General features: G+C 47.7%; 2 protein-coding genes across 5 annotated transcripts in view; one reads left to right on the top strand and one right to left on the bottom strand.

Moving 5' to 3' along the window:
• slc26a5 (solute carrier family 26 member 5) overlaps positions 1-8,047 on the bottom strand; it is a 25,685-nt gene extending 17,638 nt beyond the window's left edge. For all 3 annotated transcript variants that reach the window (XM_062518592.1, XM_062518593.1, XM_062518594.1), the window contains exons 1-4: positions 7,910-8,047; positions 6,132-6,526; positions 4,858-4,997; positions 4,579-4,689 (exon numbers count right to left, since the gene is read on the bottom strand). In XM_062518592.1, coding sequence (XP_062374576.1) covers positions 4,579-4,689; positions 4,858-4,997; positions 6,132-6,352 — 472 coding nt within the window. In that variant the 5' untranslated portion in view covers positions 6,353-6,526; positions 7,910-8,047. The remainder of the gene's footprint in view (positions 1-4,578; positions 4,690-4,857; positions 4,998-6,131; positions 6,527-7,909) is intronic.
• Positions 8,048-11,660: 3,613 nt separating this feature from the next.
• napepld (N-acyl phosphatidylethanolamine phospholipase D) overlaps positions 11,661-12,500 on the top strand; it is an 11,267-nt gene continuing 10,427 nt past the window's right edge. For both annotated transcript variants that reach the window (XM_062518498.1, XM_062518497.1), the window contains exon 1: positions 11,661-11,812. The gene's annotated coding sequence lies outside the window, so the exon portion shown is untranslated. The remainder of the gene's footprint in view (positions 11,813-12,500) is intronic.

The following is a 12,500-nucleotide window of genomic DNA, read 5'->3' as shown; positions in this document are numbered from 1 at the left end:
AGGCAATGATGATAATCATTCCTTCGTCAGGAAATATATCTCCTCGATCAAAGTGGTTGCCAAGCAACATGGAGACACAGCTACTCTAACTTTTGATGTATTTGTGGTGGCGCATGCAAATAAATGCAGTCAACGTGAAGGGTTGTCCTGGGACGGACACACACACACACACACACGCACACTTTGGCCTGGACTTTCAAACACTGCAGGAATATTATGCATGAACCACAAGGTTGGAATTACCTCCACACAGAGACATACACACAGAAACACTGTGTGTGTGTGTGTGTGTGTGTGTGTGTGTGTGTGTGTGTGTGTGGCTCTCATGTTATGCTTCAGGTGGGAGAATCCAGCATGGTGAAACCAGAGCTGCTCCTATCCCAGAATCCCATGGTGCAGTGACCCCTCCTCTGAATGTGTGTGTGTGTGTGTGTGTGTGTCCCTACTCTGAATGTCAACATCAGTGACCTCCGACCTTCACTGCCCCTCTCCTCCTGCTTCCCGAGAACAGAGTCTACAGAGACGAGGAGTGTGTGTGTGTGTGTGTGTGTGTGTGTGTGTGTGTGTGTGTGTGTGTGTGTGTGCATTACAGAGACGAGGAGTGAGTGTGTGTGTGTGTGTGTGTGTGTGTGTGCATTACAGAGACTAGGAGTGTGTGTGTGTGTGTGAGTGCATTACAGAGACTAGGAGTGTGTGTGTGTGTGCATTACAGAGACTAGGAGTGTGTGTGTGTGTCTGTGTGTGCATTACAGAGACTACGAGTGTGTGTGTGTGTGTGTGTGTGTGTGTGTGTGTATGTGTGTGCGCATTACAGAGACTAGGAGTGTGTCTGTGTGTGCATTACAGAGACTACGAGTGTGTGTGTGTGTGTGTGTGTGTGTGTGTGTGTGTGTGTGTGTGTGTATGTGTGTGTGTGTATGTGTGTGCGCATTACAGAGACTAGGAGTGTGTCTGTGTGTGCATTACAGAGACTACGAGTGTGTGTGTGTGTGTGTGTGTGTGTGTGTGTGTGTGTGTGTGTGTGTGTGTGTGTGTGTGTGTGTGTGTGTGTGTGCGCATGTGTGTGTGTGTGTGCGCATTACAGAGACTAGGAGTGTGTGTGTGTGTGCATTACAGAGACTAGGAGTGTGTGTGTGTGTGTGTGTGTGTGTGTGTGTGTGTGCGCATTACAGAGACTAGGAGTGTGTGTGTGTGTGTGTGTGTGTGTGCGTGCACATTACAGAGACTAGGAGTGTGTGTCTGCACGCGTTCATTACAGAGACTAGGAGTGTGTGTGTGCGCACGTGCATTTGTGAGCGTGACGTAGCTTTTAGCTGCTATGCAGTTCAGCTCTGGAACTGACTTTGGGATGATGGCTAAAAGGCCGTAACTGCAGACAGTTTTAAATCTGAAAGGCCTCAACTGCAGACAGTTTTAAATCTAGACTAAAAGTGTGTGTGTGTGTGTGTGTTTGTGTGTATTCGCGTTGTCACACTAGAGTGTGACCCCACCCCCCCCACATACGCACAAACACACACACCTTTAGTATGAGTAATAGACTTAGGCGCCAGTCTGAGTCGACACTTGGTCTTTATCTCTGCCAGATGAAATGATAGAAAAGATGGCAATAAAAACACATCCTCACACACACACACACACACCCAGCCAAACCTTCAATACACACACACACTTCCTCCTCAAAGGCTTTCATCAGCACACACACACACTTGGTAAACCCCATAATGAGATATAACCTGAGCACCAACACAATCAAGTCTATCAAGAGTGTGTGAGTAGTGTGTGAATAATGACAGACAGGGTTTGATAAAAATGCATTGCACATATAGATCCTTGTCCATCGCAACGCGCTGATTCACTAGGTGCAGCAACCAGCCGGGTCCGTGTAGACACCAACTACACTGGCGACAGGATCAAACACACCTGGCAGCACTGGCTAATGCTACCTGTTGAGCCCTTCATGCATTCTTATGTACATGACAAACAGGGCAAACAGGGCAGGCTAACTTCACTCACTCAAACAGGGCAGGCTAACTTCATTCACCCAAACATGGCAGGCTAACTTCACTCAACCAAACAGGGCAGGCTAACTTCACTCACCCAAACAGGGCAGGCTAACTTCACTCACCCAAACAGGGCAGGCTAACTTCACTCACCCAAACAGGGCAAACAGGGCAGGCTAACTTCACTCACCCAAACAGGGCAGGCTAACTTCACTCACCCAAACAGGGCAGGCTAACTTCACTCACCCAAACAGGGCAGGCTAACTTCACTCAACCAAACAGGGCAAACAGGGCAGGCTAACTTCACTCACCCAAACAGGGCAGGCTAACTTCACTCAACCAAACAGGGCAAACAGGGCAGGCTAACTTCACTCACCCAAACAGGGCAGGCTAACTTCACTCAACCAAACAGGGCAAACAGGGCAGGCTTACTTCACTCACCCAAACAGGGCAGGCTAACTTCACTCAACCAAACAGGGCAGGCTAACTTCACTCACCCAAACAAACAGGGAAGGCTAACTTCACTCAACCAAACAGGGCAGGCTAACTTCACTCACCCAAACAGGGCAGGCTAACTTCACTCACCCAAACAGGGCAAACAGGGCAGGCTTACTTCACTCACCCAAACAGGGCAGGCTAACTTCACTCAACCAAACAGGGCAGGCTAACTTCACTCACCCAAACAGGGCAGGCTAACTTCACTCACCCAAACAGGGCAGGCTAACTTCACTCACCCAAACAGGGCAGGCTAACTTCACTTACCCAAACAGGGCAAACAGGGCAGGCTTACTTCACTCACCCAAACAGGGCAAACAGGGCAGGCTTACTTCACTCACCCAAACAGGGCAGGCTAACTTCACTCAACCAAACAGGGCAGGCTAACTTCACTCACCCAAACAGGGCAAACAGGGCAGGCTTACTTCACTCACCCAAACAGGGCAGGCTAACTTCACTCAACCAAACAGGGCAGGCTAACTTCACTCACCCAAACAGGGCAGGCTAACTTCACTCACCCAAACAGGGCAGGCTAACTTCACTCACCCAAACAGGGCAAACAGGGCAGGCTTACTTCACTCACCCAAACAGGGCAAACAGGGCAGGCTTACTTCACTCACCCAAACAGGGCAGGCTAACTTCACTCAACCAAACAGGGCAGGCTAACTTCACTCACCCAAACAGGGCAGGCTAACTTCACTCACCCAAACAGGGCAAACAGGGCAGGCTAAATTCACTCACCCAAACAGGGCAAACAGGGCAGGCTTACTTCACTCACCCAAACAGGGCAGGCTAACTTCACTCACCCAAACAGGGCAGGCTAACTTCACTCACCCAAACAGGGCAGGCTAACTTCACTCACCCAAACAGGGCAGGCTAACTTCACTCACCCAAACAGGGCAGGCTAACTTCACTCAACCAAACAGGGCAGGCTTACTTCACTCAACCAAACCTGGCCAGTCACCATGCAGTGCATTTGTTTCTTTTATGTCATCAAATAATGCAAAAGCACAAAGCATACAGACGCATCACAGTAATCCATACATCTGACAATACAAACCACAACGGTGTGTACAGTACATAGCTGCCACTGCAAATATTAAACTTAGAAACACACACACACGCACAGAACCTTGTCAGGGCCCCGAGGGATATGAAGAGATTCTGCCTGTACCGCTGGCCGTAAGCTTCTCTTGAAGTGAACTTCACCAAGTCACACTGCACAGAAATCTTATCAAACAACCAAAAAAATAACGGTATTAACTGGTCACCATTATGTTTCTGGTTTTCGTTTTTGGTCCACGAACCGCTTCAAAGCCGGTGTAGAGCAGGACAGGGTAGAAAGAGGAGAGTGTGTGTGTGTGTGTGTGTGTGTGTGTGTGTGTGCTCACCTATAGAGATGTGGCGGGAGGTCCCAAAGAAGGTGTAGAGCAGGACAGGGGTAGAAAGAGGAGTGTGTGTGTGTGTGTGTGTGTGTGTGTGTGTGTGTGTGTGTGTGTGTGTGCTCACCTATAGAGATGTGGCGGGAGGTCCCAAAGAAGGTGTAGAGCAGGACAGGGTAGAAAGAGGAGAGTGTGTGTGTGTGTGTGTGTGTGTGTGTGTGTGTGCTCACCTATAGAGATGTGGCGGGAGGTCCCAAAGAAGGTGTAGAGCAGGACAGGGGTAGAAAGAGGAGTGTGTGTGTGTGTGTGTGTGTGTGTGTGTGTGCTCACCTATAGAGATGTGGCGGGAGGTCCCAAAGAAGGTGTAGAGCAGGACGGGGTAGAAAGAGGAGTGTGTGTGTGTGTGTGTGTGTGTGTGTGTGTGTGTGTGTGTGTGTGTGTGTGTGTGTGTGTGCTCACCTATAGAGATGTGGCGGGAGGTCCCAAAGAAGGTGTAGAGCAGGACTGGGTAGAAAGAGGAGTGTGTGTGTGTGTGTGTGTGTGTGTGTGTGTGTGTGTGTGTACCTATAGAGATGTGGCGCGAGGTCCCAAAGAAGGTGTAGAGCAGGACGGGGTAGAAAGAGGAGTGTGTGTGTGTGTGTGTGTGTGTGTGTGTGTGTGTGTGTGTGTGTGTGTGTGTGTGTGTGTGTGTGTGTGCTCACCTATAGAGATGTGGCGGGAGGTCCCAAAGAAGGTGTAGAGCAGGACGGGGTAGAAAGAGGAGTAGAGACCAAACACTGGAGGAACCGCAGCCAACATGGCATACGCCAGACCTGGGGGAGAGAGAGAGGGGGGGGGGGGGGGGGGATAGAGAGAAAGGGAGGGGGAGAGAGAGATGGGGGGATAGAGAGAGAGAAAGAGATTTGCTCCAGAATGTAGGTATAGGTAGGTATAGTATATATGTATATGTGTGTGTGTGTGTGTGTGTGTGTGTGTCTCACCCTGTGGGAGCTGCATGACTCCAGTGCTGAGGCCAGACACCAGGTCCCCAAACAGGTAGTCCTTCACAGGGTACCGCGGCAACCACGTCACTATGGGCAACAGGCTCCGCGCTCCGGCCTTCACACGCTCAGGGGAACACCTAAAGAGGACACACACACACACACACACACACACACACACACACACACACACACACACACACACACACACACACACACACACACACACACACACACACACACACACACACACACACACACACACACACACACACACACACACACACACACACACACACACACACACACACACACACACACACGTCACTATGGGCAACAGGCTCCGCGCATCAGCCACCAGGAGAGAGGATACACACACACACACTGATATGTACTCAAATAAACACAATCTCTCACAGCAGACACATCACTATGGGCAACGGACAGCAGACTGGCACCAACAATTACACAAGCTCAAGGACGCACGCACGCACGCACGCACGCACGCACACGGGTAATAGGCGCCAGTCTGAGTTGACTTGGTCTTTACCTCTGACAGTTGAAATGAAGAGATGGAAATTAAATACTCTCTCTCTCTCTCTCGCACACACACACACACCCTCCCCAAAGTCATTCATCACCATACACAGTCACTGTGCACTGGTGCAGTCATGTTGGAACAGGAAGTGGTCATCCCCGAGCTGCTCCTGGCCTCTCAGTTCCAGCATTAACCAAGAGATTTGGGACAACTCCATGCTCCCAACTTTATGGGAACAGTTTGGGGACGGCCACTTCCTCTTCCAACATGACAGTGTGCACCAGTGCACCAAGCAAGGTCCATACAGACATGGATGACAGAGTTTGGTGTGGATGAACTTCACTGGCCTGCACAGAGTCCTGACCTCAACCCAATAGATCACCTTTGGGATGAATTAAAGCGGAGACTGAGAGCCAGTCTCCTCGTTCAACATCAGTGTGACACATGTGCTTCAGAAAGAATGGTCAAAAATGCTCATGAACACACTCCTAACACACTCCTAACACACTCCTAACACACTCCTAACACACTCCTAACACACTCCTAACACACTTAACACACCCTATGGATTAAGAATGGGATGTGACTGAAGTTCATATGGGGGTCAAGGTAGGTGACCCAATACTATATATTTGGCAATATAGTGTGTGTGTGTGTGTGTGTACCGTACCGCACATGCTCGGTGGCAATATGGTGTGTGTGTGTGTGTGTGTGTGTGTGTGTGTGTGTACCGTACCGCACATGCTCGGCGACTCTCTGGCAGAGGCTCTTAGGGGCGTGGTCCCGTCTGTGCAGAACCTCCGAGTCCAACTGGGTCTCACTGTACACGTCCCGCTCCACACAGAACCGCGGGCCCGCAGGGGCAGATGCGTGACCAGGGGCAGATGCAGGGGCAGATGCAGGGGCAGGGGCAGGGGCAGGAGAAGCCTCTTGCGTTGGGGTGCTTTCATGTTCCATACCACACACACCCACAGCTGCAGCTCATAAGGCTCGCCTCACACACACGCAGGTCTGGCTGATCTTTCACTTCCAAACACACACACACACACACACACACACACACACACACACTCACTCACATATACTCTCTCTCTCTCTTGTCTGGTGGCTCTTCTTGTCTTCTTCCTGTTTCTAGAGAAAGACGACACGGGGAGGGGGGCAGATGAGTAAGCACACAAACACACACACACACGCACACACACACCACACACACACAGGGAAGGAGAGCTGATGAGTAAGCTGGTGTTTTCCTGTTCAGGAATGAGCCACAATGTGCTACGCTGATCACCAGCACTGCTTCCCACTTCCTGTGCCGTGTGTGTGTGTGTGTGTGTGTGTGTGTGTGTGTGTGTGTCTTCTTACTGTGCCCCCCAATCAATCACTGTAAGAAGACCCTCATCATCACCATGGTCACATACACTGTTCATCATCACAAGTTATCATCTCCGAAACGATCATCTCGGAATAGCTGACATCTTCTAGATCAAAATGAGGCTTGCTTGAAAGAACGACCAGCCAATCAACCCTGACTGCGACCTGTTGTCGCTCACTACCGCTCTCCTCCAAATCTAGCCTATAGCTGGTCACTTCACAAAAAGGTCAAAGTAAAATGTTTAAGATACGCTGAGTGGGACTTGGTCCACACACAACATACGGACAAGCGACAGACGTAACTACCAGAGATTCTTTACATCAGAGCAGTCTAGTTGCCAGTCCAGACTGACATGGAAAATAACCGAAACAAAACAGACCTACAATCCACCCAACAAAACACGGCCTAAACATACACCAACGCCGTCAGAGTGAGTGTTTTTGGGAGCGCTAATTTACAGTTTCACATTTAGACCCTATATCACGTGTTTCGGATAATTACGCCTACTAGGCTACTCTACCTCACTTCGGTTGTGGACACTCGGTTGGAGCGAAGCCCAGAGACCTTTACAGGCGAGCAGGCCAACACTCCCACAGCGAAGAGTAGGCTATGTCACTCACTTCATAAATCAGTACAATCTTGAACTCACTATTTCACCGTAACTAGCAAGCAAGCTATGCCTAACTGTAGTTTTTCGAGATCTGCGAATGTTATCATCATCTATCCGTAGTAACGATGTTACATGACAGATATACTGTTAACCATCATCACAGATGATACCAGCTACCTGAGCGGTTTCTAAAGGTCTACCCAACTACCCAACTTCAACAGCCTATAACGCACATCGATAATAACGAACCCATAGCATGTTGATTGCTATACCTCCGAGGTAAATTAACAGCTAGTCGTCAGCGAAGCATCTCAACATCTGAGCATTAACCCTGTAAAAGGAGTAGAATTAAACCTCTGAGATACTGTTAACTTCTGTTTCCAAAAGTTTATGTCTCAACACTGACAGTTGTCGGTTAATTTACCTGTGCATGTCAATGTGACTGGTAACACTATGCTAAAGGAAGATTAACGTTGCCAAGTTAATTTACTGCACCGCAGACCCAAGACAGAGAATGAGAATGAGTTCTTACCCTTTTCTGTCTCCGCAATAGATGTCACACAGCGGTCCTGTTATCCGTTACACCCAAAACAGTAGCAATTAGAAGCTGGTTACACTTTAACACGGGAATGCCCTTTACAGCCCGCGACGCTGCGTGCTTTCTCATCTCGCCAAGGCGCAGACCTCTTGATGAATCCCAGCTGTGACGTCACATGACCGAGGTTTTCAGGGAAATGTAGTTTACTAGCGACAAGTTAACTTGGTACCCTTATTTCAGAACATCAGACTTTTCCTAGCAGCTTTTTGAAAATTAACGACTAATTGATGTAGATACATGTTTGAAAATCAAGTATAACACGCTCCGAGTGCTTTCAGTGGTTTGTGTTCACCGAGTTTTGATGTCACGTCGACCAAGCTTTTGGTTTTGGTGGCGGAGGATGCTGATAGGTTGAAATTATGTTGAAATACTGCTGTGTGATATTATATGCAATTCCACCACCGTACGAATAATTTGCGAATAATTACAACTTGAAAGCTAAGTAGGCCTACCGAGTCTGTCCGCTGGGTGTCAGTGCACTTAACGGTTGAAGATCATCATCATGACCGGTGATCAAATGGGTTTCTAGCGCTCTGATTTTGGGTGCGTTGGTGGAGTCTGGGAATAACAAAACAGTCAAGCTACAGGTCTACGGAATGTCACACACACACACACACACACACACACACACACACAGACAGAGACAGAGACAGAGACAGACACAGACACAGACACAGACACAGACACAGACACACACACACACACACACACACACACACACACACACACACACACACACACACACACACACACACACACACACACACAAACGTGTTCTGGCTTTTAATCACGTATCAAACTGTTAAACTCACACATGCACACACAACAGACGTATTTAGACGTCTCAAACGGTTAAATTCATTCTCGCAACAGGTGCTGCATCACACACAGGAATTGTTGCAAAGGTCAACAGTGCAGAACTGAATGTGCACTCCCGAGTCTGGAATTGGAATCACTAGCAAGACAAGTCCCTGTGTGTGTGTGTGTGTGTGTGTGTGTGTGTGTGTGTGTGTGTGTGTTTAGACAGTATAGGGCTAAAAGAAGGTGTATGCGTATGTGCGCAAACAGTAGCATACTGTAACTTAAACGGAAACATATGGAATTGCATGACAACATTGCAATCACACTCATTGTAGGCCTACAAACGTGCCAACGCGTCCCGTGCGGTGTTATAATGATAAACTAATATCAACAAAACAAGAAGTGATTATTTTATATAGGCCACTGTGGGTTGCTATGTGAGAACTAGGAAAACTGAGGCTAAAATATAGCCCTCTAGGTGGCAGCAACACACCTCGAATCAATCCGTTCAGTCGGGACGTAAACACGAAGAAGAGTAAAGTTCACTCCTCAAGAGTTGGTTTACCGAAATCAGGAGTGTGAAGTAGATGGCTACTATTCGTTTCTTACACATCTGACAGAAGTAGACTCTGACATCAAACATGTGTAGGCTATTGATTGAGCACTTTCAGGTTTCTGATGAAATGGACATTTGCTAGATCATTCAGACCACTTCCTGAAAACTAATGTTATGGTCTATTAATTCGTGGAGCGTGGCTACTGTTTATTCATTGTGTAGGCTATGTTTTTATGGACAATCATCAAGCTGTGTTCGCGCTCGCAACATGCTTCATGTCTTGTAGAAGTTGTGAGAAGTTCCAACCCGCATCGTTTGATATCAACACTTCAACAGAATCGATCTCTCCCTTCTCTGCTTTTCTTTAAGAGTCTTCACGACGCTTCAAACCCAAAAACCAAGACTACCGGAGGAGAACAAACCAGGTGTTGATTTTTAAAATATTATTAATTGCACATTATTGACGATTTCTTCGGTTTTAGACAGTGATGCGGGACACCGTTTCTTCTCGTTGATTGGACAGGCGACAGAATCCTGAGCTCATTATTCGTCACATGCAACTACAACCTGCTACAGTGTGTCGATAAAATGCGGTTACGCAACCATAGCCTGGCTCGCAAACCCCTTTAATTTACTGCAGAAAACATTCCTGATTGATTGTTTAAGACATGCAAACGGCAAACCGGTCTCCTGAAGGTCATTTTAATATATAGGCTAGAGTATATAGGTCTGAGTTATATCCTGGTGCAGTCTCTCAGCAATAGGCCTATGCCTTGAAGCATCTTCGCACTCCCTTCCGCGACTGTGAATGTTGTGATCAGGAGGATTTGAAAAGACTGCCTAATTTGGCACAGTCACGTGATTAGTGTGTTTGACGTCTACGTCAGAATCATTGCGATGGTGAGCACGGTTGCCAGATTGGCATAATTTACCTATAACCTTTGTTATTATCCATATGTGTGTGTGTGTAAGCAAAAATAGTTAGACGATGTCATATAAATGTTCTCATGATTGGAAATCTGAATTATTGGTTATCCGGTCTGTAGCTACATTTCTTCCAGAAAAAAAAAACCATCTTTCAAGGGCCCAGTGTGTTAGTGTGCAACAGTAGTTGTCATGATGAGCCTGTTGTGGTGTGTGTGTGTGTGTGGGGGGGGGTGTTGCGTGTGTGTTAGTCTGTGAGTGGGATCTGTGAGTGCGTTGTGTTTTGTGTGTGTGTGTGTGTGTATGTGTATGTGTTTTAGTCTGTGAGTGTGTCGTGTTGTGTGTGTGTGTTACTCTGTGAGTGCAATGTGTTTTGTGTTTGTGTGTTTTGTGAGTCTGTGAGTTTCTGATGTCACATGTGTTGCTGTGAATGCAGTATAGCCTAAGAGTCTGACTGAGTGTGTTGTGTTGTGTTGTGTGTGTGTGTGTGTGTGTGTTTTAAGTTGTGGTGTTTGTTTGGTCTTTGAGTGTGTGTGTTCATGAGTGTGTTGTGTGTGTGCATCTTGTGTGTGTCTGTGAGTGTGTTGTGTGTGTTGGTCAGTAAGTTACATGACATTACATTTAGCAGACACTTTTTTAGTCCAAAGTGACTTACATCCCTGCTGAAAAAAACACATACACACACACACACTCACACATCCCGGCCGTCCCTGCTGAAAAAAACAGCAGGACCAGCTTAAGGTGGCTTGCTGGTTGACCAGCTTGTTTGACCAACCTATGATGGTTGACCAGCAAAACTCAAGAAAACATTTTGATTGTCGTACCACCTCAAACTGGTCATTTTAGTTGGTGTTGATGGTCTACATTGCTGTTTTTTACTGGCCACGCCAGCTTATGTTGGTCATTCTAGAAAACCAGTTTGACCATCTTTGTCAAGCTTGACAGGCCGGTCACCAGCAGGACCATCTTTTACCAGCTGTATCCAACACAACAGGCTGGTCACACCAGCATGACCAGCTTCCTCATATGGTCACGCCAGCATGTCCACCTGGTGGCCTAACCAGCTACACCAGCAAAGACCAGCAATAGCTGGAAGAAAACCAGCAAGGACCTGCTAAAACCAGCTACCAGCCTAAGCTGGTTTCTTGCTGGGGTTTTTTTTCAGCAAGGATGTCAATTATATTACAAGGGCATTACACTGTCATTACATTGTCCCCGGAGCAATTTTGGGTTAAGTGGCTTGCCCATTATAACACTTCCACCACAAACCATAAAACCGATTAAATGTGTTGATTAAACAGGCCTTCTTGAATCCATGTGTACAACTTTAAAACACCAAACACAGCCCACACTGAGGTAGGCTAATTGATCTGTGTCTTCTGCCCTGAACGGCTCCAAACGGCACGTCTCCGATCTGGCAACCCGGCCGGTAGTGGCAACTTGCGCCGTACGCAGTGCATTTTCGAAGGAAGAGTTGTATGGATTTGATGGCAATGGGACTCCGATAACATACTTGCTCCAATAAGTGCCGGGGAAACTCAATACTATTCGAAAAGGTAACGTTACAACTCTTTGAGCACGTCGGGAACGTCAAGGGTGACGTAAGTTGCCGTGATCAGTCGTTGGATTTGGACTTGCCGCTTGAAGCCTATGGGTCGCTTCGCATCCTTCCCATGTTGTTATTAGCCTATCAGCAGTTATTGAGAAATGGTCTTTCTTGTTGCATATGTTGTAGGCTAAAACACGTCAAATCATACACGTGCCCACGACGTCCCTGTCATATCTATCCGTTGATGTTGTCGTCCTGTGTAGCCTAAACGCTGTTGTTAAGCATAGCCTACCGCCATGGCATGCTGCTTTGACTGTAATCTTAACGAGTCGTATTAAATTATGTTTATCCAGGCCAGATAATTTGGCTAGCTAATTATCGCCAACATTAGCTTAAGAGTAGCGTATTGGCTGTAAATCTTTTTGTAGTAAGGTACCAAAACAGTATGTCACTTTGGGTGATGACAAGCGTAATGGTCGGACCTGTTGTGGCGGCGGAAGTGACATTCATAACTAGTTGTGCACTCTGGCCTGCTGTTATCAGATTGCCGTTGTGCACGAGCCAAACGACAGAAGTCAGCAGCACCGCGTGCGAGTGGACCCGGTGATCCGTGCTTGGAAAGGCGCTGACGCGACACGCAGCGCGCAGTGGTGAAGCGGTAGAGTGATTCCATTCACTCTGGCGCCGTGACCGGG

This window comes from Sardina pilchardus, chromosome 17 (assembly GCF_963854185.1).
Source record: "Sardina pilchardus chromosome 17, fSarPil1.1, whole genome shotgun sequence".
NCBI classification, from domain to species: domain Eukaryota; kingdom Metazoa; phylum Chordata; class Actinopteri; order Clupeiformes; family Clupeidae; genus Sardina; species Sardina pilchardus.
This window is presented reverse-complemented; position numbering and strand designations above follow the sequence as displayed.